Source organism: Lontra canadensis, unplaced genomic scaffold (assembly GCF_010015895.1).
Source record: "Lontra canadensis isolate GAN:19392208 unplaced genomic scaffold, GSC_riverotter_1.0 scaffold195, whole genome shotgun sequence".
NCBI classification, from domain to species: Eukaryota; Metazoa; Chordata; class Mammalia; order Carnivora; family Mustelidae; genus Lontra; species Lontra canadensis.
This window is the reverse complement of record NW_022631189.1, coordinates 114044-139644: the sequence shown is the minus strand read 5'-3', so window position 1 is coordinate 139644 and position 25601 is coordinate 114044. Positions and strand designations below refer to the sequence as shown.

Sequence of the window (25601 nt, the reverse complement as noted above, 5' to 3'; positions counted from 1 at the left end):
AGAAAATGGCCATCTAATGCCAAGAAGAGAGGCCTCAGAGGGAGTCAACCCTGTTGACACCTTACTTTTTTTTTTTTTTTAAGATTTTATTTATTTGACAGAGATCACAAGTAGTCAGGCAGGCAGGGTGGGGGGGGGTAGCAGGCTTCTCACCAAGTAGAGAGCCCAATGTGGGGCTCAATCCCAGGACCCTGGGATCATTACCCGAGCAACCCGAGCCAAAGGCAGAGGCTTAATTGACTGAGCCACCCAGGCACCCTGCCCCTGTGACACCTTAAAGTTTGACTTCTAACCTTGAGAATTATGAGAAAATAAATTTCTGTTGTTCAAACCACCCTCTCTGTGGTACTTTGTAAACAGCAGCCCTAGCGAACTAGTACATATAAAAATTGGGTTTATTTAATAGTCATAAATGGAACAGTGAACCTTAAAAAATGCAGAATGTATTATTTTGGAGCCATGTGGAACATTTATAAAAATTAAGTTCTAAGATGTAAAGCAAGCCTCAAGATATTTTCAAATATTGCATCATGTTTCCCAAATTTCTGATCACAGTGCAGTTAAATTAGATACAAACAATAATAAAGAACCTGTAAAATCCCCATATGTTTACAAGTTAAGACACACATAGGCCTGGGGCAAATGGGTGGCTCAGGGGGTTAAAGCCTCTGCCTTCAGCTAGGGTCCTGGGATTGAGCCCTGCATTGGGCTCTCTGCTCAGTGGGGAGCCTGCTTCCTCTCCTCTCTCTCTGCCTGCCTCTCTGCTTAACAGTGATCTCTGTCAAATAAATAAATAAAATCTTAAAAAAAAAAAGACACATATAGGCCCAATGTAAAGATCAAGGAAAAAATTATAATGGAAATTAGAAAATATTTAGAACTTATATTTTAAGAAAAATATAAAAACACATGTGACACTAAAATGGTACTTATAGGAAAAATTACAACTGTAAATGCTTACTATCCTAAAAGGAGTTTTGGAAATTAAGTAGTATAAAAATTAACAAGTTAGAAAATTAACAATAAATTAAGAGAAATAATAAAGAATAAAAATTTTAAAAAATATATATAAGAGAACCAAACCCAAAAGTTATTTGGGAAATCCAGTTAAATTTTCAAAAATCTGGTAGAATGGCTAAAAAACAAAAAGCAGAAATAAGCAATATAAGGGATGAAAAATGGGATAGTAATACAGATCCTACAGATGCATGAAAGGTTATAAGAAATTTTGAAGAACTAATTTTTTAAGTAAAGATAGCAAATCTAAAAGGCCTATAAACATTAAATACATTGAATCAGTAATCTAAAATTTGTACAATGGCACATTAGCCCAGAAAGTCCTACAAAATCCTGTAGAAAGAAAGAAATCCAGTAATATACAAACTCTTTAAGAAAAGTTTAAAAAGAAAGAATAGGTTCTAATTTATTTCATGAGGCATAATCTTGGTATAGAACTCTATAAAGAAAGTTTGAGAAAGGAAAATTGTAGAGCAATCTCAATCATTAATATAGATACAAACATCTAAGACAAGACATCAGCAAACCCATTTCATTAAAAAATAAAATAGTTAAAACATTATGACTGCATTGGGTTTATCTCAAGAGTATAAGACTTAACATTGGAAAAATAATTTATATAATTCTTCACATTAACAGATTAAGGGAGAAAAATCATGATCGTCTTAATTGATGAAGAAAAAATGTCTAAAAATATGAAGTGCTCAATTTATGTTTGCTGTGGAAAAGCTAGCTGGATAAGCCTGTCTAGTAAATTTGCTCACTGAACCTTGGTAGCGAAAAATTGAAGAAACCCCTCCAATTTGAGCTGCTTTTGGGGTCTCTTGAGACTAGTCTCTTGAGCAGACTCACTCATCCTGATCCCCTGGCCCAGAGCCTTAATGATACTTACTGGTTGGTAAACAAAAGGAAGGTGAATTTAATTTCTTTCTTGTGCCCTTTTCCTGGGCAGCAATATGTGATGGATGCTGAAGAGGAAATGTAATAAATGTCTCAATATCTTGGCTGAGAGCAAGAGTCTAATTACAAGCCATATGGCCTTTTCAACTCAGTGGCTGTGAATTTATTTGGGTTTTATCCAGGTGAGTATCAAGAACAGTTAAGTAATCAATAAATTTTTTTTCTATCACTGTATTTCATATTTTTAGATCCAAGGTCAACACTATAAATTATTCTCTTTAGGTATCTTATTCCATCTCCTTCAAAAAAAAAAAAAAATGGGGAAATCATGATTGCCCCAAATCTTGAGGATTTAAATGGAAGTTTTCAGTCCATTGCCTTCAGTTTGGGGGAAAAAACAAACAAACCAACACCTGAATTTAGCTATTATATTCTTGGTTTGTTTTTGCCAGGGTGTTTAGAAATAACTGGTTCTCATTTATGCTCTTGCTACTGTATCTTGTTACACTGTCTGTCTGTCTGTCTCTCTCTCACACACACATAGACACAGAGTCCCAGGAAACAGGGTACCTCAAGATGGTCTACAAAGTTCTCTTGGCTAGGGAAATCACCTGGTGTTCATAATCTTTAGCTTTCAAGTTTCAAATTTTCCAAGATAAAAAAAAGAGGGTGATGATCTCCCCCTAGACACTTTTTTCTATTTAATCCTTATTGACTCATAAGAATAATAGCATTTCCCTGTGTTCCTAGGATCCCACTGGGGGTATATCTTTATTTTGAGAAAGAGATGGATAGCCAGTTACAAGTCCCATAGTTTCCAGTGAACATTGAAGATGCCACTGAACTTCCCCCCTTTATTTACTAAGGGTAGAAGCTGGATTATACCCTTTCACATAGTTGAAAGAGAAACCATAATTAAAGTCGACCTTTCCTTTCTACTACCAAATCCTATAACACTATTCTCAAACAGAAACTGGTACTATTTTACAGCATCAAAAGGTATCTTGGACTTTAACCAGTGTTGAGGAGTAGGCATATTTGAAATATGCACTTAATTAAAAAAAATCTAAGAAAAATTGTAGACTTTAGATATAAAACTAGAATTATTAAATATCTCAAGGTAGGTGAAAAACATTTCTAATGTTTTTTTTAATCAGTTGGTTAAAAAGTTTGATATTTTAAATTTGGATTTTCATAAATTTAGAGGCATGTACAATGTTCTATAATGTGTCCTAAAAGTGAAGTTTGAACAAATCAGAAATACTTTCCTCTAGTTAGCTCCTGTTCCTTCTTCTTCTTTGTTAGTATAGTTAGACATAAGGAGGCCATAAGGACAAAGCAGCTCTAACTTTTATTCTGGAGAGAGGATAATCTCATATTAGTTTTATTATACTTTTTTATCTTGGCACTTCTGGAAATTAAATTCAGAATAATGTAAGAAATGTTAACCATACTTTTTCAAAAATTAATACTCACATATGAAAAATAAATTTTCAGTCATAATCTTAATATGCAGGCCAAATCTCTAAACACAGTATAATCTGTAGCATAGCATTTAGATTGATAATATAAAACCCATGCTCCACCTACTTCTCCCCACCCTACCTTATCATCTCAGTTAGCTTCAGTCTTCCCTAAAAACAGAGTATTGTGCTGTGGAGGCATTTTATTCTATTCCTTACCAGTGAGTATCAAGCTTGAAATAAGTATCTGTAGTCCATACAGGGAATTATTTCAGCAGGACTGGCTATATGACTACAAAACCCAATGCAAAATGAAAATGTGGCATACCCAATTCAAAAGCTAAGAATTTGAAGATGGTGACAGCAGAACAATAAACCCAGTGTTGGAAATCCTAGTCTGTGCAATAAAGCAAGAAAAAGAAATAAAAGGCATGCAGATTGGAATGGAAGAAATAAGACCATTCCTATTTGTAGATGACATAATTGTCATCATAGAAAACCCCAAAGAATTCACACACAAAAATACAAATTAATAAGTGAACTTAACAAGAACACAAGATACAAAGTCAATACATGAAAATGATTGTAAATATTTGTTATGAACAATTGGAAGCCCAAATTAAAACTAATGCCATTTCTAATAGTCCTCCCCAAAATGAAATACTTAGGTACCGATTTAACAAAACATATACCATCTCTGTATGCTGAAAACTATACTACACTCATAAAAGAAATCAAATGAGACCTATAACTATAGACACATATTGTGTTGGGATTGGAAGATTCAACATAGTAATAAAGATTTCAATTTTTTTTCCAAATTAATACACAAATTTAATGCAATTCTAATTTTAAAAATTGGTATTTTTCTGTGGATTTAGACAAACTCATACCAAAATTTATATGGAAAGACAAACTAGAATTGCCAAAACAGTTTTGAAAAAGAATAAAGTTGGAGGAATCACATTAGCTGATTTTAAGACTTACTTTAAAGTTGCAGAAAGCAAGACGGTGTGTTATTGGTAAAGGGATACACACATAGCTCAAAGGAACAGAATAGAGTCCATAAATAAACCATAGAAATATGGCCAATTGATTTTTGACAGGGGCAAAACAATTCAATGGAGAAAGGATAATCTTTTCAACAAATGGTGTTAGAACAATTAAGCTTCATGTGCAAGAAAAAAAAGTTGACCTAAGTCTCACACCATAAATAAAAATGAACTCAAAATAGGTCATAGATCAAAATATTAGACATGAAACTGTAACACTTTTAGAAAACATTGGAGAAAAATCTTCATGACTTAGGGTTAGGCTAAAAGTTCTTAGACATGACATTAAAAGCATAATCCACTTAAAAATTTGACAGCTTGTTCATCAAAATTTTTGCTCTGCAAAGAAGCAAAAAATATATGTCGACATAGTAAAACAAAACCCCATAAATATTTACATAAAAATTTTTAAAAATGTTGTTATCCTTGGGGAGCTGGTACCAGGATGTTGGTGTAAATTTGCTTTTGACTCTGTATTCTTCTGCAGTTATTGAATTTTTATGAATATCTCTTACTTTTATACAAGGTCCCAAACCTCCCCACCATTGGCAGCTTTCAAATGAGGCTAGGCAACAGTCTGCTAGAAAAGTTTTGGGGAGGTGAGGGTTAACTATTTGGATTTCTTCCAACTTGAAACTCCTAAGATTTTATGTTTAGATTCCATGTAAGATAATTAAGAATTCCCTAAGTGAGAAAATGTTTGCCATATTTTTTTAAATTTCAGAATCATTGGGGAAAAAAAAAGTCTTAAAGCCCCTGGGCTCACCAATGCCTGCTAATGGACTCAAATCTTGATGTGTGCTGCTTATCATTTGTGTTGAGTAGATTGATATCTGAATGACTAGTAACTGCTTTCAAGTATATTTTCTGTTTTCTTAAAATTCATTTTAGAGAAAGAGCATGCACAAGCAGGGCAGAGCAAAGGGAGGGAATCTTAAGTAGACTCACCACTGAGCCAACTTGGGGCTCAGTCTCAGGACCCTGAGATCATGACCTGAGCTGGAACCAAGAGCTGGGTGCTCAACTGACTGAACTACCCAGACAAGCCACCTCAAGTGTATTTTCTTTTTCTTTTTCTTTTTTTTTAAGATTTTATTTATTTATTTGACAGAGAGAGATCACAAGTAGGCAGAGAGGCAGAGAGAGAGGAGGAAGCAGGCTCCCTGCGGAGCAGAGAGCCCGATGTGGGGCTCGATCCCAGAACCCTGGGATCATGACCTGAGCTGAAGGCAGAGGCTTAACCCACTGAGCCACCCAGGTGCCCCACAAGTGTATTTTCTTAAACAACTTTCAGTGGGTCCCCTTCTTTTGTAGAACAGAAGAGCCCACATTCCATTTATTGGATCACAGTCCAGAAATCTTCACATGGAATCTGCTTTTTCATCTTTCTAAGACCTAACTTACACTAATTTTATCTGTAAACTACATTAAGTCTCTGAATTCATGGAGTAAAAATCTGAAACTAGTGTACCTCGGTGCAAATAAGGCACAAATTTTCATAATGAAATGTTAGACTGAAGAGCGGTGGTGAATTTACAATACGGTCAATGAAATTGAACCTTCAGGGACCTCTATTTGTGCAGATCTCTCTGAGGGCCCTTGGGTTCCTCAGAAATATAAGCAAAGTGCTTATATTTTTGTAGATTTGCAAAAGTAAGGTGTTTTAACCATAATCAGCCAAAACCGGATCTTTTTGCACTTTGATTTTCCCTCCATCAAACATTTCTTTTTGATGAGGGGCAACAGAGGGGAGATATTTTGGGGATGAGTTGAGAGTTGTTAGATAGCTTCATTTGAGTTTAGTGGCATATGTTTTTGTGGTTTGCAGCAAATCTGTATATAGTTAGTTTTTGCTAGCCATACTGGCATAGGAATGGCTTGAGGAATACTCCTATAGCTCCCTATGCCAGTTCACTTGCTGAGGAGACATGAAAATCCATGGCAGAGGGGATGTCACCCTGTATGATTGTGCCCAGGGGGCTCTGATATTGGAGGGGTGATGGAGGGGAAACAAAGTTGGAAATGTGAAGACTGAAAAAGTGGCCTGTGAAAAATTCTTCCCAGTCATATGCCTTATAGATGAAATAGACTAGTCTTCCCAAATTTAATAGCTATCCCTAAAAATTGACATTATCACTAATGAGTTATAAAACCATGAGAGAAAACAAATTTTGATCAAACATGCTAGAGGAAAAACAGAATTTCCTATTCTTCCTATAGAAAATGATATTCCAAAATTATTGTTAAATGAAGAGGCAAAGAGTAGTGCATCCAGAAAACACAGGGGGACAGTATTACAGTGGTGTGCCAGGCAGTTAAGTAAACTATTGCTATTTTTCTAGACTTTGTGATATTTATGGTATCTTCAGTTTTTAAGCTTTGCAATTTGTTGTGATTTCTTTTTCTCATTACAAATATTTGCTTTCAGACCTAATTTTGTATTTGTAACTTTGTGCTTTTTTTTTCTTAAGGAGCACTGCCCAAGTTGTGTTAAGTGTCTGGTCCTCTAAAACTTGGATCAACTCTTCGTAGAGCTTTTAAATGTTTGGGCATGGAATAAATCTTTTCCTTTTGCTTAAGGATTCTTAGTAATACAGTCAAGTGAAATCATGCTTTACTTAGTCTAGAATATGACCTCTGCAATGGAATTGGTAACTCTGGGTTGTCAGAACTGAGAACAGTGAGAGGCACACAGATTTATCACCAGTCATCCTGTAGGAAGGAAACCTGGGTGGAATTTGGCACTGAGTATAAATTTCTGTTCCAGAAAAGAAAACTGAAGAGGAGGTCTGCTGAAATGACTTGGTGGAGCTTTCATCTAATTTAAAAGATGAGAGACTTTGAGGCTTTTCAGAGAAGTGTGAACCAGTGATTTGGGATATCTAGGTTCAATTCGCCTAGTTTTGGTTTCTGCACTATGTAGGAAAAGTTAAGATAAGGTCGACACAGTCGATGATGACAGTACTTTCCTATCTCACCATCCCTTCCTATCCTCTATTAGTAACTGAATATTGTACTGGATTGATGGATGCTATGGGAGATCCTATAGACAACAGAGCCAGCTAATGTGGTCTTATAACAATTTATCTCCCTTGCAAAGGCAGATGGGATTAATGAACTGGAGTCATCATTCTTAAGCAAGTTATGCAAGGTTAATGGCCCTTCCATGGAGAAGTGCTTACATATATATATATTTCTGTTTAACCCATTTTTAAGTAGTACTGCTTCTTGCTCTTTTTGATATGTATGTCCTCATTAAAAGATTAATTGTCCTTTTATATCCCAAATTAGGCAAAATGCAATTATAATTATATTTCACCATGGGCCCATAATTTGTTTCCAGGGGCAGTAATAAAAAATTGTTAGGGGCGCCTGGGTGGCTCAGATGGTTGAGCCTCTGCCTTCGGCTCAGGTCATGATCCCGGGGTCCTGGGATCAAGTCACACATCGGGCTCCCTGCTCGGTGAAGAGCCTGCTTCTCCCTCTCCCTCTGCTGCTCCCCCTGCTTGTGTGCTCTCGCTCTCTCTCTCTCTCTCAAATGTATATATAAAGTCTTTTTTAAAAAAATTGTTAGAGTAACTCCCCTGTTTTCCAGAATGACCACCCAGTAGTCCCCATAGAAAGGGGTCACAGGTTGTAGGAAAATCCATCAGTCCTCTCTGACTCCCAATTCTAAAATGGTCTGGACTAGGTGTGATTCACATAATGGAAGATTTCTTCCTTCAAGCTGGACTCAGGGCCGGTAACAACACTATTACTTAGCATCACATTTGGTAGGGAATAAAAAGTATGTGGAAGATTTTAAATAGTCTCTGCTGCTTGATGTCATAGAAATTTTGTTTCATTGTGATCAAAAGAATCAGAGTCCAGTCCAGCGCAGAGAAGTGTACCATTCCTAATATCAGCAATTCTGACAACAATGGGTCCCTGTCTGAATTATTAAGTAATTCTTATATTTGGCTGCGCAGGGTTCTTTGTGATTTAGTGATGAAGTCTGTAATACTGAATAAAGAGGCATTGTATAGGAGAAAATGATAGGAGGATTATGGCTGCAAGACAGAAAGGACAATGGCAGGTTTGACTCCAGCTTGTTTACACAAAGGCATTTCCCAGAGCATATGAAGTATTCCTGGTGTTGTGAATTCTGTGAGGTTTCATCTTTCTTTATATTTTTTTTTCTTTATCAATTCTGGGTGGAGTGAGCTTGATGAATCAAATACTATGTCATGGCCATGTATACAAATAGACAAACATGTGGAGGTGAATTAGCAAAGCAAATAGTCCCATTTCCACAGGACAGTATTCTTGATGCTGGCTGAGGCTAGCTCTGGATGTGTGGATTTGTAAGAAAAGAAAGATCACCCTTCGCCAGTCTTACCCAAAACTCATTATCAAGTGATCAGAAAGAAGAAAAAGTCAAGGGTTGTTGACATTTCCTGATGTCCGTTCCCTTCTATTTAAATAGAGATCCCAAGGTAACAGGCTTGGTTCTTGTGTACGGCTGAGCATTCCCACCCAAACCTCCCTGCACCTAGAGCTTATGCTCCTGTACCGAGATCATGAATTGTACCAGCTTTGCTTTGTGATCAGCATATTTTGTGATTTCTTTTTAATGGTGTCAAATTCTGTTTTTTTCTGCAGCTGGGAAAGGGAACTGTCCTTTCATCCTTTTCAAAATAGGTACCAAAAGTGAATATCTTTGGGATTCCCCTCATTGTGTAGGATCTCTCTCACGTTAGTGACAATTGTCATCAGGGACCTCATGCTTGGTCAGGTCTGTGAAGGGACACCCATTAGCTCCGCTCTCATCTTACTCCACCTTTCTCCATGTCAGTTTTGATCTGCTCCTCAAGATCCTCTGGGGACACATAGAAGTCCTCTTCTGGCACCGATGATTTGGGCCGGCAGTGTCCACAGCAACAGTTGCAACAGCAGCATAGGCAGCAGCAGAAATAACAGCCAGTCAAGAGGCCAATGATGACAAACAGGGTCTAGGGGAGACAGAGGCAAAGCAAAATAGGGTTGAAGGGTGGTGGGGTATGGGAGAATCCCAGAAATTAAGTGTGACTCCATGTATCTTCAGAGACCTGAAGATAACGCGGTTCACCCTGCAGACCCCATAGTCACCCTCATCCTATTCCATACAAGAAATAGATTTTTAGTTACCTTGGAAACAAATTCCTTATAAAGTTTTGTCTAACAAGTTCACAGGAAGTGACTTGTAGCCTAAGTAATGAAGGGTGATGTTTTCTGCTTTATTCATAAGCTATGGTGGTCATTAGCTTCTGCACAGCAAAGGAAACAGTCAAGAAAACAAAGAGGCAACCCACGGAATGGGAGAAGATATTTGCAAATGACAGTGCAGACAAAAGGCTGATATCCAGGATCTATAAAGAACTTCTCAAACTCAACACACACAAAACAAATAATCATGTCAGAAAATGGGCAGAAGACATGAACAGACACTTCTCCAATGAAGACATACAAATGGCTATCAGACACATGAAAAAATGTTCATCATCACTAGCCATCAGGGAGATTCAAATTAAAACCACATTGAGATACCACCTTATACCAGTTAGAATGGCCAAAATTAGCAAGGCAGGAAACAACGTGTGTTGGAGAGGATGTGGAGAAAGGGGAACCCTCTTGCACTGTTGGTGGGAATGCAAGTTGGTGTAGCCACTTTGGAGAACAGTGTGGAGATTCCTTAAGAAATTAGAAATAGAGCTTCCCTATGGCCCTGCAATTGCACTACTGGGTATTTACACCAAAGATACAGATGTAGTGAAAAGAAGGGCCATCTGTACCCCAGTGTTTATAGCAGCAATGGCCACGGTTGCCAAACTGGAAAGAACCAAGATGCCCTTCAATGGACGAATGGATAAGGAAGATGTGATCCATATACACTATGGAATATTATGGCTCCATCAGAAAGGATGAATACCCAACTTTTGTAGCAACATGGACGGGACTGGAAGAGATTATGCTGAGTGAAATAAGGCAAGCAGAGAGAGTCAATTATCATATGGTTTCACTTATTTGTGGAGCATAACAAATAACATGGAGGACATAGGGAGAAGGAGAGGAGAAGGGAGTTGAGGGAAATTGGAGGGGGGGATGAACCATGAGAGACTATGGACTCTGAAAAACAATCTGAGAGTTTTGAAGGGGCGGGGGATGGAAGGTTGGGGGGAGCCAGGTGGTGGGTATTACGGAGGGCACATATTGCATGGAGCACTGGGTGTGGTGCATAAACAATGAATTCTGTTATGCTGAAAAGAAATAAAAAAAAAATAAGAGCAAACAAGGGGTGCCTGGGTGGCTCAGTGGGTTAAAGCCTCTGCCTTCGGCTCAGGTCATGATCCCAGAGTCCTGGGATTGAGCCCCACATCTGGCTCTTGCTCAGCGGGGAGCCTGCTTCCTCCTCTCTCTCCCTCTCTCTCTCTCTCTCTGCCTGCCTCTCTGCCTACTTGTGATCTCTGTCTGTCAAATAAATAAATAATTTTTAAAAATCTTAAAAAAAAAAAGAATAGAGCAAACAAAACAACAAAAAACCCCTACAGATCAAATGAGCTAACCAAGGGGACCGAATCATTCTCATCAAAGAAGAGTTTTGATAGCTTTCCCTCCCACCTCCACATTTCTCTTAGTCACCAAGTCCTGCCAGTTCTTCAAGATCTCTTATACCCGCCCTCTCTGTCTCTATTCTGACCAGTAGGACTTTAGAAAGATCTCATTATCTCTGCCTTTCACTTTTTTCATTCCTAACTGGAGGCCTCCTAACTGGCCTCCCTGCTTCTACTCTTGCCTCCTATTCTATTCTGCACGTTGTAGTTGGAACTTTCTGAAATACACATTCTCTTGAACCCATGTAACAACTTTCCTGCCTCTCAGGAAAGGCTCGAGCTCCTTATTAATAGTCGTCTGGCTTAAAACCCTTCAGTGAATTAGCACAGCCCTGTTCCTGCTGTACCTACCCTAGCTTTGCTTTCCCTGTGGATCCATCTGCCCATAGGGCTCCTTCCCATTCCCCAGCCATCTAAAAAATGCCCACTCTGTGTTCAAGGTTCATCTCAAAGATCCTCTCTCTGACATCTTTCCTGATCCCCCCCCACTCAAATAGTTACTCCCTCCTTTGTGCCCCAACTGTACGTAAACATTTCCCCCACATTTTTGTTGTTGTTGTTGACACTTTAGGACATTGATCACTTATATGTCTGTCTCACATTAGACTGAGGTTCTTGAAGGCTGGAACTATATGTTAGTCATCCTTCAGTCCCTCCTAAAGATTTAGTTCATGTCCTGTGGAAGATAAATACTTATTGAATTAATGAATTATGAAGTAACGGATAAACAAATGTTTTGTTCCTCCTAATGAACATCCAGCACCAGGGTTTTCCCACAAGCATATAAAAGGTTTGCTTAAGGGTCCCTGGGTGGCTCAGTTAGTTAAGCATCTGTCTTCAGCTCAGGTCCTGATCCCAGAGTCCTGGGATTGAGTCCTGTATCAGGCTCCTTGCTCATCTTCCCCTCACCATGCTCATTTTCTCTCTCTCAAAAATAAATAAATAAAAATACTTTAAAAAGATTAAGATAAAAAGTTTGTTTTACTAAGTCTGTCGTAGTTACAAATAAAAAGAACTTCCCCAACCTCCAATTTAAGTTAAAATATGCCAACTTTTGTAAATTGAGGAAAATAAATTTGATTTTTTAAAAAATATGTTATTTAATCTGGGAAGTGTTTTATACATCTTTGAATAAGAATGCAGATTTTATCTAAAAAGAGGAAGTGGATGAAGATCATCTTATTCGTATGCACTTCTTCAGAAACTTAGGGTAGAAATCTTTAACATTAATGAACCTCATCTGTCTCATTCCTGCTTCCTAGACCAGCTCCCCATCCCTAACCCTGGCCCCCATGATGGCATGGAGCCTACAGTGGCTTGGAGTGAGGTAGCTTTAGTCACACTTCTCATGTCGATCATCTTTTTGCCGTGTATATTCTACATTTTCATAGACTTAAATAAATTACTCTGAAAACAAAACTATAACACCCTTCGCCTCACCAACTGCCTCCAAAACCCTCCTGTGCAGTATTCCTGAGTTACTGCCCCAACCAGCTCCTTCTTTCTTTACCTACCTTTGTCCTTTTTTGTCTTTACCATGCAATTCCCATATTTTTCCCTTCTCCAAAAATTTCCTTTAATCCATATACTGTTTTGTTCTTTAATTATTCCAACTAGATTGTTTACCTTTTGCAGAAATAACCTTGCCTTGTATACTTACAGTTCTTAGCACACTACTAGGCATAAGTAGGAGTCCAATATTTTGAAATACGTATTTTCAATGGTACCATAAATCATTCTTGCAGTGCATACTTAATACACGGTCATTATATGCCATCCCACTCTAATGGGCACTGCACAATGAGGTTTTTGACATAAACAGAAGAAGAACGTGGATTTTTTTAATAACCTTATCTTAAAGATCCATATTAGGAATTATTTCACATACTTCTTATACTACTGGACAGCTTCTGCTTTTCTATATGAATTTTGGTCAGTTTTGTCAACTTCCTCAGCAAGGAAGCCTATTCTTGTTTTTATGAAGGCTAGCCCCAATATGCAACCAGGTGCTAGTGTGTAAATTATCTAGAAGGCCAGATGCACCTTCCCATGGAGAGAATGTCATACCTGGAGGTTAGATTCACAGGCAAGCCCACATTGTTATATGAACACTCCATTTATCATAAAAGACATTGTCATTATATACACTCTCATTCCAAAGTCCAATCCACTCAGTGGGAACTTGTTTCCCTCCCAGGTCTTCAACAATAGGGAAAGGGAATTTCAGTGGGAATCCCAGTTATCTCTACAAAAAGAAATTTGGAAGACTGTAGAAGACAAGTGAGCCTTCAGGTTGCAGACTCTCCATGCTTATGTATAAAAATATATTCTCTCTCCTCCTGCATATATAAAACTCTTCAATTTAGCAAGATTTATTCTAGTGGAAGAAAATAGCAGTCCCTCTTTTTGGAAATCTGTAGTTTTTAAAATTATTAATTAGTACCCATATGAATGTGAGTTCATATGCTTTCACAAAATATATGAACTGTCCAAAAAATAAGCTGATGGACCATATATATGGTTCACATGTAAATATACTTTTATCAGAAGATAAGGATATTAAAATTCATAACCAAATATGTAACCATCATCAAACACTCATCATCAAACACTAGGTATTCCTAGGAAACCACACAAAACTTACTGTCAAAAGTCAATTCTGACTGCACTAAATCCTTAAAAACATTGCCTTCTTCTTGACCAGATATACTTTTTTTTCCCCTCTGTGTCTCTTCGACACCCTGTCCAGCACTACTTAATTCTCACTTTTTCCAGCTCATTTCCTTCTCCACTACTTGAAGTCAGGCCCCATGTGAGCCTATGACATAATTACCACACATTCTCCCAAGTACTATGTTTGCTCAGGTAGCTTATGCTATAGATAGTAAAGTACATGGCTAAATTTGTCCTATAATGATTTAGTAAGCACTTGTCACACTAATAAATTGTTTTTGAGCAGTGAGTCAGTTCTTAATTAGTCATTACAGGGAGAGGGAGGGCAGTCAGAATTAACCTAAAGCCTCAAATTCAATTATAACGAATGTCTAGAGGTATTTTAAGTCATACTGTATTTTATAATTATTTGATGAGCTAAAACAAAACAAAATGGATCCTCAAATAACAGCTTTTGGTCGAATCGGTATCTCTTTTTATTTACAAGAGTTTAGTAATACAGTGAAGGTTAGGTTTTCTCTGAAATGGAGTCTAAAGAGTGAATAATACCATGATTTTTCTAGGATATCATTTTTAAAAGAAAAAACTGCTTTACCTTTGCCCACCAGCTTGACAGCATGAAGTAGGTATTAACATTTTCATCTCCAAATTGCTCAGCCACATAGAGTCCCAGAGATCCATACTTGTCATATATGTTTCTCTTTGACATGTCAGTAAGTATTGTATGGGCGTTGTTGATTTCTTTAAACCTCTCAGCAGCAGCTGGGTCATCTGGATTCTTGTCTGGATGGTGTTTCAGGGCCAATTTTCTTTTAAAATTAAAAAAAAGTGAGGAAAAGGGTTATTTGACAACAATTGCAGTGACATTTTAGGAGGAAAGCTATTCATTTGTACATTGTGTTTACAGGTAATTACTGTGAGGTGGTAAGTTTCACAAAAATGTTGGTGTAACTGAGCAAGTTTTCATTAGATGTTGTCTCTTGTTTCTGATGTGCAGGCACAGTAGGATTGTTTCTGTCCTCACATCCTCAAAGGAATTCTCAAACTGCTGCATAGTTGTGGAGTATGTTTTTGCTGTTGGCAAATATGTGAACTTTATTTTTACCTGGGAGCCGATCAGTGGCCCACTTCAACATGCAGAGGCCTTTAAGAGTTTGTGCAATAGGGTCAGTTTATATCAAAATTCCACTTAGAACTGGAACAAGTTTCTAGAATTAACAAAACTTCATACCACATATTCAAAAAGTTAAACTCAACTGTCAAAAAAAATCTGATTCATATTACCTTGGATAAGTAATATGACCCTTTTCACAAATCTCACACAAATCCTTAGTCCCTTTCATTTTAATGAGCAGCTACTATGACTTCCTTTGTTTTCGAATGTATATTTGACTTCTTTTCAAATAGGTCTTTCCATTTTGAATAATCTGTAGAAATTTACTTGTGTAAAAAGTGCTCTCTTCTCTGTGATCATAAGTCATTTCCTGAAGGGTATGTTACAGTGTGTGAGGGGGAGGGAGATATTTGAGGGTTATTTATTCTTCAGTTATACTCAAGTATAACCCTGTGAAATGAATGTAAGAACTGAGCTATGATTGTCAGGGGAGTAACTGGTGGCCATTTTCCTTCACTTTCCTTTACAGACAGATTTAAATAATTATTAAAACCATGTTAAAAAACTGAGCCTGTAGTAATTTTTCCACTACACATACTCAATGAATTTTATAACTCGGTACTGGAAATTTTGTATGACTTTTTCTCTCTACTGTGGCCATGATAGCTATATATGTAGGAATATACCCTAAGCTTTTGTTTTAGTTTAGATTAAACCATTTCATTTTAATGCAATAATAATGGACCATAAATAGAACAGAAAAGTAAAGTGTACTTTATAAGTCAATCTACATAGTAAACTGGAAGAAAGAAATCTCACCTATTTTAGAAATTAAAGTATTGCTGGTTAGGAAGTAGGTGATTAAGCAGCTCAGCATCATCGTGCTTAAAAAATAATGTGATTTAAAAATGGGTAGAGGGGGACACCTGGGTGGCTCAGTGGGTTAAAGTCTCTGCCTTCGGCTCAGGTCATGATCTCAGGGTCCTGGGATCGAGCCCAACATCAGGCTCTCTGCTCAGCGGGGAGCCTGCTTCCCCCCTCTCTGTCTCTGCCTGCCTCTCTGCCTGCTTGTGATCTCTCTGTCAAATAAATTAAAAAAAAATCTTTAAAAATACATCAATAATTTTTTTAAAATGGGCAGAGGATCTGTTATTTTTCCAAGCAAGACATACAGATGGCCAACAGACATGTAAAAAGATGCTTAACATCACTAATCATCAGGGATATGCAAATCAAACCCACAACGAGATATCATCTCACACCAATCAGAATGGCCAGTATCAAAAGACAAGAAAAAAGAAATGTTGGCAAGGATATGGAGAAAAGGAAACCCTGTGCACTGTTGGTGGAATGTGAATTCTTGCTGCCTCTATAAAAATCAGAATGGAGCTTCTTCCAAAAACTAAAAATAGAAGTACCATATGATTCAGTAATTCTACTTCTGGGTACTTACCCAAGGAAAACAAAAACACTAATTGGAAAAGATATATGCATCCCTATGTTTATTGCAGCATCATCTACAATAGCCAAGATACGGAAGCCACCTAAGTGTTCATTGATAGATGAATATGGGTATGGCTATGGATAATATATGGTATATATGCATAATGGAACATTACTGAGCCATAAAAAAGAATGAAATCTTGCCATTTGCACATGAATGGACCTGAAGGGTATGAGGCTAAGTGAAGTAAGTCAGACAGAGAAAGACAAATACTATATGACTTCACTTATGTGTAGAATATGAAAAACGAAACCAACCAACCCACAAACAAAACCAGAAACAGACTCATAAATACAGAGAACAAACCGGTGGTTACTAGAGTGGAGAGGGAAAGGAAATGGGCACAAAAGGTATAGGGGATTAAGAGGTACAAACTTTGTTATAAAATAAATGTCATGGGGATGAAAAGTATAGCATGTAGAATATAGTCAATTAATATTGGCATATTGTTGTATGGTGATGGATGGTAGCTTCACTTACTGTGGTGAGCATTGACTAATAAATACAGTTATTGAAGAAAAAAGTACCAAAGTACTTAAAAGTATAAATCATGGTATAAAATCTATTTCAACTCTTAACTCAGAATAAACAAAAGCAATGATAGTTCATTTTTTAAATTTGTTTAACCAAAACATTTCATGCTTTTTTTCTTTTAGATTTTTTAAATTTATTTATTTGACAGACAGAGATCACAAGTAGTCAGAGAGGCAGGCAGAGAGAGAGAGGAGGAAGCAGGCTCCCCACTAAGTAGAGAGCCCGATGCGGGGCTCAATCCCAGGACCCTTGGATCATGACCTGAGCTGAAGGCAGAGGCCTTAACCCACTGAGCCACCCAGGCGCCCCCATTTCATGCTTTTTGAGAAACATTTGTGTTATCTATAAATTCTTATAGATGGGACCACTGGAGATGTTTTTGATGTGCAGAATTCATGATGAAATCATGCCAATAGCATAAATGCCTATTTTGTCATTTTAAAAATCTTTTATAATCTTTGCTATATATGAGCACTATTATAAGCATGTTACAAATATTAGTTTGTTAATATTCACAACTCTATGAAATAGATATGATAATGATCCCATTTTACAGATGAGGAAATTTAGCCACCAGAAAGTTAAGTAACTTGCCCAATATCATACAACTAATAATTAGAACCAGCTTTGAATACAGGCAATCTGACCCTGAACACATGCTCTTAACCATCACCATGCTGCCTGTTTTATATTTTTAAATTAAAAAAGTAAGGCACATAGAATGTTAGTACACCATTTTTAAGGACTTTGGCTCTTGGTCTAGGTGGCATGGGAAGCCATTGGGGTTTTAGAGAAAAAGAGTGGTATGATCTGACTTTAGTTTTAGAAGGATTATTAACTGTTGGATAGGACAAAACCCAAAGCAGTGACACTCTTTTAGCGAAGGTCATGGTGGTTCTGGTCAGTGTGGTAGTGGAAAATATAATGAGAAGTGGTTGGTTTCTCAATGTATTTTGAGGGCTAGCTGATTGATTGGATGTGGGATATAAAAGAAAGAGAGAAATCAGAGATGGTGCCAGAGTTTGGGGCTGAGCAAACAAAAGTTTGTAGTTAGTATTTAATGAGTTGGCAAGAGATTTTGTTTGTTCTTGCAGTAGGGCATTGTTTGCTAAAATTTAGAGTTGTATTTTAGACAACTTCAAGATGCCTATTGGACTTCCAAGTGGACATGGAGGTAAAAGAGATATATGAGTCTGGAGTTTTGGCAAGAATTATTGTGGGAGATATATGTTTGAGAGTTCTCAGTGGGTAAATGGTATTTAGAGCCGTGAAACTGGAAAAGACTCCCAAGGGAGTGGGTCCAAGAGAAGTCAAAAAACTGGCCTTCAGGAAAGAAGAACAAGCAGAGGGATTAAAACAGAAAGGCCAGTGATGCAGAAGAAAAAATCTGGAGAATATAGCGTCTTGGGATCTAAGTGAACAAAGTATTTCAAGGAAGATAGTGGTCATTTCTGTCAAACACCATTAACAGGTCAAATATGATGAGGATGAAAATTGATCACTTGGGTTTAGTGATATAGAAATCTTTAATGACCTTCACACACACACACACACACACACACACACACACACACACACACACATTGGTATATATGTCTTTATGTAAGGAAAAACAAAGCAGAAAAATCAGTAGAAAAGAAAGAAGAACATGGAAGTTTATAACCACAATTAACAGTGCTTATAGCTGCACATTAGGATTATAGATGATTTTTTTTCTTGTTACAAAAAATATACAGATTACTTTGCACAGTTTTCTTCTGTAAGCATTTCCAAGCTCATTATAAATGTTGTTCTCTTTTAGTAGCTGAATGTCTAGTTCTCTTAAGTGACCTACCACAAAATTAGAAGGGGTGAAAAAGGAAGAAAGAAGTCCTCTAACTTCAATGATACAGTGATCATCATCAAAAAAACATCAAATGGATCCTTTAAACACATTAATTTTAATGGGATGATGTTCCTGGAATTCTCATACTGTGCCCTGGGATACAATTGCCACATTTTCCCCTACTAGGCCCAGAAATAATTTCCAGGCCTATCAAATACAAGAGCCATTACTTCTGCCTTGAAAAAAGAAACCCCTGGAAAGTGTCTCTTTGCATAAATTTCCTTGTTTTTAGGTTTCAGTTGTAGACTGATACACACTGCCTGAGACTTAACCAGAGAAGCCTGGCTTCCTGTCATATTTTAAGCTGCTCAGCTCTCTGTCAGCTCACAAGGGCAGATGCACTCAACCATTTATCACACTCCTCTAACAATAGCTTTGGCAAATTCAGAGGGCTGGACCATCTCCATTTGTAACAAATCCAATTCCTGGTCGTCAGCAGCATTTTGACTCCTCTTGGCAGATACTCTTGGCTCTGAGGAATCCTTGGGAAATATGGCTAGCAGAGGCAGCTGCCAAAATTACACAACTGCTCAGGAAGTAGTTGGTCAAGGATCCATCTTTGGGAATTGCCTATAGAGCAAGGAAGCACGTATGGAATTTAGAGTAAAAGGGAAGTGCCTAGAGTACACTTAAATATAAAATTTACCTAATTCATTTTAAAGATCTTATAATTTCTCATTTTATACTTAAGAGTGACATAATACTCAACCAGAATGTATGCCTTTTGTTCTAAATCTCTCTATAGTTAGTCATCTATTAATCTGGTATGGCTATAACTAATGTTAGAATAGTAGCATCAATTCCTCTAACTTCCATTTCAAAATCCAATGACAACTGTCAACTGAAATGCATAGTGAATTCAATGAGTGTCAGATAAGATAAACATGGGATATATAGTTGTAATTACTTAATGCCCCTATTCTGAGGCAGTAGCATAATTCTAATAAGAATTACAGTGTTCTGACCGGTTTTCTTCCTCTTAACATCTAATCCTCTTAACATCAGATCTATCTACCGCTGTCTACCAGGCTCTAAGTTATCTGAGACCTGATTCTGACCATGTTCCCTCACCTCTAGGCCAGATATACCGTCAGGGGGTTGAAACCACAGGAAACCTTGGGGATCTAAGCTTCTGGGAACTAAGTCCCATCCTGGCATGGCTGTGTCTATAAGTTGCCTTTCCCTGCTCAATACATTTCCAGCTGGTTTCTCCAATGACCACATATTGTTTCCTATTTCAAAATTTCTCCATTATGGGGGTGCCTGGGTAGCTTAGTTGGTTAAGCAACCTACTCTTGACTTAGGCTCAGGTCACGATCTCAGGGTCGGGAGATGGAGGCCTGTATACCTGCTTAAGATTCTCTCTCTCCCTCTCCCTCTGCCCTTTGCATCCACCCTCCTCTTAAAAAAAAAAATTCTCCATTGTGGTGTGACTTTCTGCTAAGCTCTCTCCGCCACAAAGTTTATTGCCCCTCTTCCAATGTCCCAGAAGAAGCTACCTGCTGCCTAAGAGGAAATAACAGAAAAAGAAGAGTGATTTTTTCCCCCATATCCTAGAGCCCTTAAAACTACCCTTGTGACAGAGTCAGCATCTACTGCAAAGATAGAAAAAAAAAAAAAAAAAAAAAAAAGAAGGCAAAATCTGAGTTTGAAAAAGCTCAGGCTGCAAAAGAAAGCAAAATCTGAGCTGAGACATAGACTATTCATTCTAGAAAAAATTGGCTATCATGGAAAGGAGACTGGTGATAAATAGGAAAATGAACTGCTATAAACCAGAGTTGAAGGTGAAAACAAACTAGATTAGCAACCCCAGGTGATGGCAAGAGTTGCGATAATGGAACTTGATAGTTGTCATAATATCGGAAGTTCAGTGGAACTCCTGTGTCCTCTTGGACTAAGCTAACACCCAAGTGAAAACATAATAAACCAATATAGGAGCCCCAGTGCACATCTCCCTGACATTTGGTATTGGTGGACATTGAGTGTTTGACAGTCTGGCGATACATCACCACCTTTGTGGCTTAATTTGCATTTTCCTAATTACTAATGAGGCTGATATATATACACACATATATATGCCATTTGGATGTCATCTATTTAAGTGCATAGTCTTTTGTCTGTTTTTAGTTTGATGTTTAAATTGTAGTATTTTAAAAAATACATATTATATATGTGAATCTGTTGTTATTTATATGTATTGCATATACAGTCTCCCTTTCTGGGAACTTGTTGTTAGTTTCTTTCTGGAATCTTTTGATGAACAGAAATTCTTAATTTATTTGATGAGCTTTATCATGAATTCAGAAAGATATTGTCCTATAAATTCTAAACTCTAAAACCTTTATAGATTTGCCTTTCACATGGAAGTCAAGAATTGATTTGTCACTGATTTTTCAATGTGGTAGAATGCAGGTGTCCAGTCTCATCTTTAAAATATGGTTATCCAACTGTCCCGGCACCATTTATTTAAAAAATAAAATCCTTTCCTTATATGTCTAGATTGTCCAGCTTCATTGGTCTGCTTGGCTATTTCTGGGCCAATAATAGTTTGGAATATGGTAGTTTAAAGTATCTCTTAGTATCTTAAAGGGAAAGTTCTTCTGGGGAGTGTCTGGATAGCTCCGTTGTTTGAGTGTCCAACACTTGACTTCAGCTAAGGTCATACATAATCTCAGGGTCATGGGATCAAGCCCTGCATTAGGCTCCGTGCACAGCACAGAGTCTGCTTGAGATTCTCTCGCTCCCTTTCCCTCTGCTCCTCCCCAAGCTTGTGCTCTCTTTTTCTCTCTTTCTGAAATAAATAAATAAATAAATATCTTTTTAAAAAGCAAGTTCTTCTCTTTTACTATTCACTAACAGTCAATTGATGTTAAATTTTATCAAATGTCTTTTCTGCATCTATTGAGGAAACACATTTTTTCTCCCTCTCTCTGTTAATATGATTGATTGGTTTTCTAATGTTAAATGAAGTCTGTGTGCTTGGATAAACTCAACTTGGTCATTATGCATTATTTCTTAATTTATTGCTGGACACAGTTTTCTAGTATGTGTATCTAATTCTATAAATTTTCCTCTAAGTACTACTCATTCCACAAGTTTTAGTATGTAATGTTCACTTCTAGATATTTTCTCATTTTAATTGTGTTTTATTTTTTAACACATTGTTATATGTATTCATTTTTTTATGATGTCCAATTAGCCAACATATAGCACATCATTAGTTTTTGATGTAGTGTTCAGCGATTAATTAGCTGTGTATAACACCCAGTGCTCATCATCCCACATGCCCTCCTTAATGCCCATCACTCAGCTACCCCCATACCCTCACCCCCTCCCTTTTGCAGCCCTCAGTTTGTTTCCTGGAGTCCAGAGTCTCTCATGGTTTATCTCCCTCTCTGATTTCTTCCCATTCAGTTTTCCCTACCTTCCCCTGCTGTCCTTTGCTCTATTCCCGATGTTCCACATATGAGTGAAACCATATGATAGTTGTCTTTCTCTGGTTGACTTATTTCACTTAGCATAATCTTCTTCAATTCCATCCATGTAGATCCAAATGGTAGGTATTCATCCTTTCTGATGACTGAATAATATTCCACTGTATATATGAACCACATCTTCTTTATCCATTCCTCTGTTGAAGGGCATCTCGTCTCCTTCCACAATTTGGCAATTATGGACACTGCTGCTATGAACATTGGGGTGCATGTGCCCCTTCTTTTCACAAGTTTTGTACTTTTGGGGTAAATACCTAGTGATGCAATTGCTGGGTTATAGGGTAGCTCTATTTTTAGAGCTTGAGGAACCTCCATACTCTTTTCCAGAGTGGCTGTACCAGTTTGCATTCCCACCAACAGTGTAAGAGAGTCCCCTTTCTCCACATTCTCCCCAACACTTGTTTCCTTTCTTGTTAATTTTTGCCATTCTAATTGGTGTAAGGTGGTCTCTCATTGTGGTTTTGATTTGAATTTTCCTGATGGTTAGTGATCATAGATATTTTAAAATTTATATCTGATAACTCTAATACCTGAGGTTGTCTGTGGTGCTGTGTCTATTTTCTCATTTCTGCTGATTTTTGTTCATATTGTCCTGACTTCTATGCTTATCACTTTGACTAGATATTGGATTTGTTTTTCAGATATTGTATTTTAAAAAGTTTAAAGGAGGGGTGCCTGGGTAGCTCAGTCGGTTAAGCATCTTCCTTCAGCTCAGGTCATGATCCCAGGCTCCTGGGATTCAGTCCCACACCTGGGTCCTTGCTCTGTAGGGAGCCTGCTTCTCCCTAAGCCTGCCTCTCTCTCTCTCAGGAATAAATAAATAAATTATGAAAATCTTTAAAAAATTAAATTAAAAAAATAGGAAGTTCAAAAGAATATGACATATAGGAAGTTGGTGAAAAAGTAAATCCTTAGAGTTCTTACGGTAAGCAGAAATTTTTTTCTCTTTCCTTCTTTTGTATCTATAGGACATGATGAATGTTAGCCAAGCCTACTGCAACAATCATTTCACACTGTATGTAAATCAAATCATCATGCTGTACACCTTAAACTCACATGTGATGTATGCCAATTATTTCCCAATAGAATGGAAAAAAAAAATTTTTTTTTAATTTTATTTTTTATAAACATATATTTTTTTCCCCAGGGATACAGGTCTGTGAATCGCCAGGTTTACACACTTCACAGCACTCACCATAGCACATGCCCTCCCCAAAGTCCATAATAACCCCACCCCCCCAACCCCCCTCCCCCCAGCAACCCTCAGTTTGTTTTGTGAGATTAAAAGTCACTTATGGTTTATCTCCCTCCCAATCCCATCTTGCTTCATTTACTCTTCTCCTACCCCCTTAACCCCCATGTTGCATCTCCTCTGCCTCATATCAGGGAGATCATATGATAGTTGTCTTTCTCCAATTGACTTATTTCGCTAAGCATGATACCCTCTAGTTCCATCCACGTCGTCGCAAATGGCAAGATTTCATTTCTTTTGATGGCTGCATAGTATTCCATTGTGTATATATACCACATCTTCTTTATCCATTCATCTGTTGATGGACATCTAGGTTCTTTCCATAGTTTGGCTATTGTAGACATTGCTGCTATAAACATTCGGGTGCATGTGCCCCTTCGGATCACTACGTTTGTATCTTTATGGTAAATACCTAGCAGTGCAATTGCTGGGTCATACGGTAGTTCTATTTTCAACATTTTGAGGAACCTCCATGCTGTTTTCCAGAGTGGTTGCACCAGCTTGCATTCCCATCAACAGTGTAGGAGGGTTCCCCTTTCTCCGCATCCTCGCCAGCATCTGTCATTTCCTGACTTGTTAATTTTAGCCATTCTGACAGGTGTGAGGTGGTATCTCATTGTGGTTTTGATTTGTATTTCCCTGATGCCGAGTGATATGGAGAACATTTTCATGTGTCTGTTGGCCATCTAGATGTCTTCTTTGCAGAAATGTCTGTTCATGTCTTCTGCCCATTTCTTGATTGGATTATTTGTTCTTTGGGTGTTGAGTTTGCTAAGTTCTTTATAGATTCTGGACACTAGCCCTTTATCTGATATGTCGTTTGCAAATATCTTCTCCCATTCTGTCAGTTGTCTTTTGGTTTTGTGAACTGTTTCCTTTGCTGTGCAAAAGCTTTTGATCTTGATAAAATCCCAATAGTTCATTTTTGCCCTTGCTTCCCTCGCCTTTGGCGATGTTCTTAGGAAGATGTTGCTGCGGCTGAGGTCGAAGAGGTTGCGCCTGTGTTCTCCTCAAGGATTTGGATGGATTCCTTTCTCACATTGAGGTCCTTCATCCATTTTGAGTCTATTTTCGTGTGTGGTGTAAGGAAATGGTCCAATTTCATTTTTCTGCATGTGGCTATCCAATTTTCCCAAAACAATTTATTGAAGAGGCTGTCTTTTTTCCATTGGACATTCTTTCCTGCTTTGTCGAAGATTAGTTGACCATAGAGTTGAGGGTCTATTTCTGGGCTCTCTATTCTGTTCCATTGATCTATGTGTCTGTTTTTGTGCCAGTACCATGCTGTCTTGATGATGACAGCATTGTAGTAGAGCTTGAAGTCCGGAATTGTGATGCCACCAACCTTGGCTTTCTTTTTCAATATTCCTTTGGCTATTCGCGGTCTTTTCTGGTTCCATATAAATTTTAGGATTATTTGTTCCATTTCTTTGAAAAAAATGGAGGGTACTTTGAGAGGAATTGCATTAAATGTGTAGACTGCTTTAGGTAGCATAGACATTTTCACAATATTTATTCTTCCAATCCAGGAGCATGGAACATTTTTCCATTTCTTTGTGTCTTCCTCAATTTCTTTCATGAGTACTTTATAGTTTTCTGTGTATAGATTCTTAGTCTCCTTGGTTAGGTTTATTCCTAGGTATCTTATAGTTTTGGGTGCAATTGTAAATGGGATTGACTCCTTAATTTCTCTTTCTTCTGTCTTGCTGTTGGTGTAGAGAAATGCAACTGATTTCTGTGCATTGATTTTATATCCTGACACTTTACTGAATTCCTGTACCAGTTCTAGCAGTTTTGGAGTGGAGTCCTTTGGGTTTTCCACATATAGTATCATATCATCTGCAAAGAGTGATAGTTTGACTTCTTCTTTGCCGATTTGGATGCCTTTAATTTCTTTTTGTTGTCTGATTGCTGAGGCTAGGACTTCTAGTACTATGTTGAATAGCAGTGGTGATAACGGACATCCCTGCCGTGTTCCTGACCTTAGTGGAAATGCTTTCAGTTTTTCTCCATTGAGAATGATATTTGCGATGGGTTTTTCATAGATGGCTTTGATAATATTGAGGTATGTGCCCTCTATCCCT

The 25601-nt window shown here is 37.6% G+C and overlaps 1 protein-coding gene across 2 annotated transcripts in view; it reads right to left on the bottom strand.

The window, feature by feature from the left end:
* The window catches only part of DNAJC5B (DnaJ heat shock protein family (Hsp40) member C5 beta), a 93126-nt gene that overhangs the window by 4703 nt on the left and 62822 nt on the right, over window positions 1-25601 (bottom strand). Inside the window, exons 4-6 of one of the 2 annotated variants that reach the window (XM_032847901.1) lie at window positions 14330-14543; window positions 9252-9423; window positions 3188-3273 (exon numbers count right to left, since the gene is read on the bottom strand). In XM_032847901.1, the coding sequence (XP_032703792.1) occupies window positions 3269-3273; window positions 9252-9423; window positions 14330-14543 (391 nt within the window). In that variant the 3' untranslated portion in view covers window positions 3188-3268. Of the gene's footprint in view, window positions 1-3187; window positions 3274-9251; window positions 9424-14329; window positions 14544-25601 lie in introns of those variants that run through there. The other variant, XM_032847900.1, reaches the window with a different exon arrangement.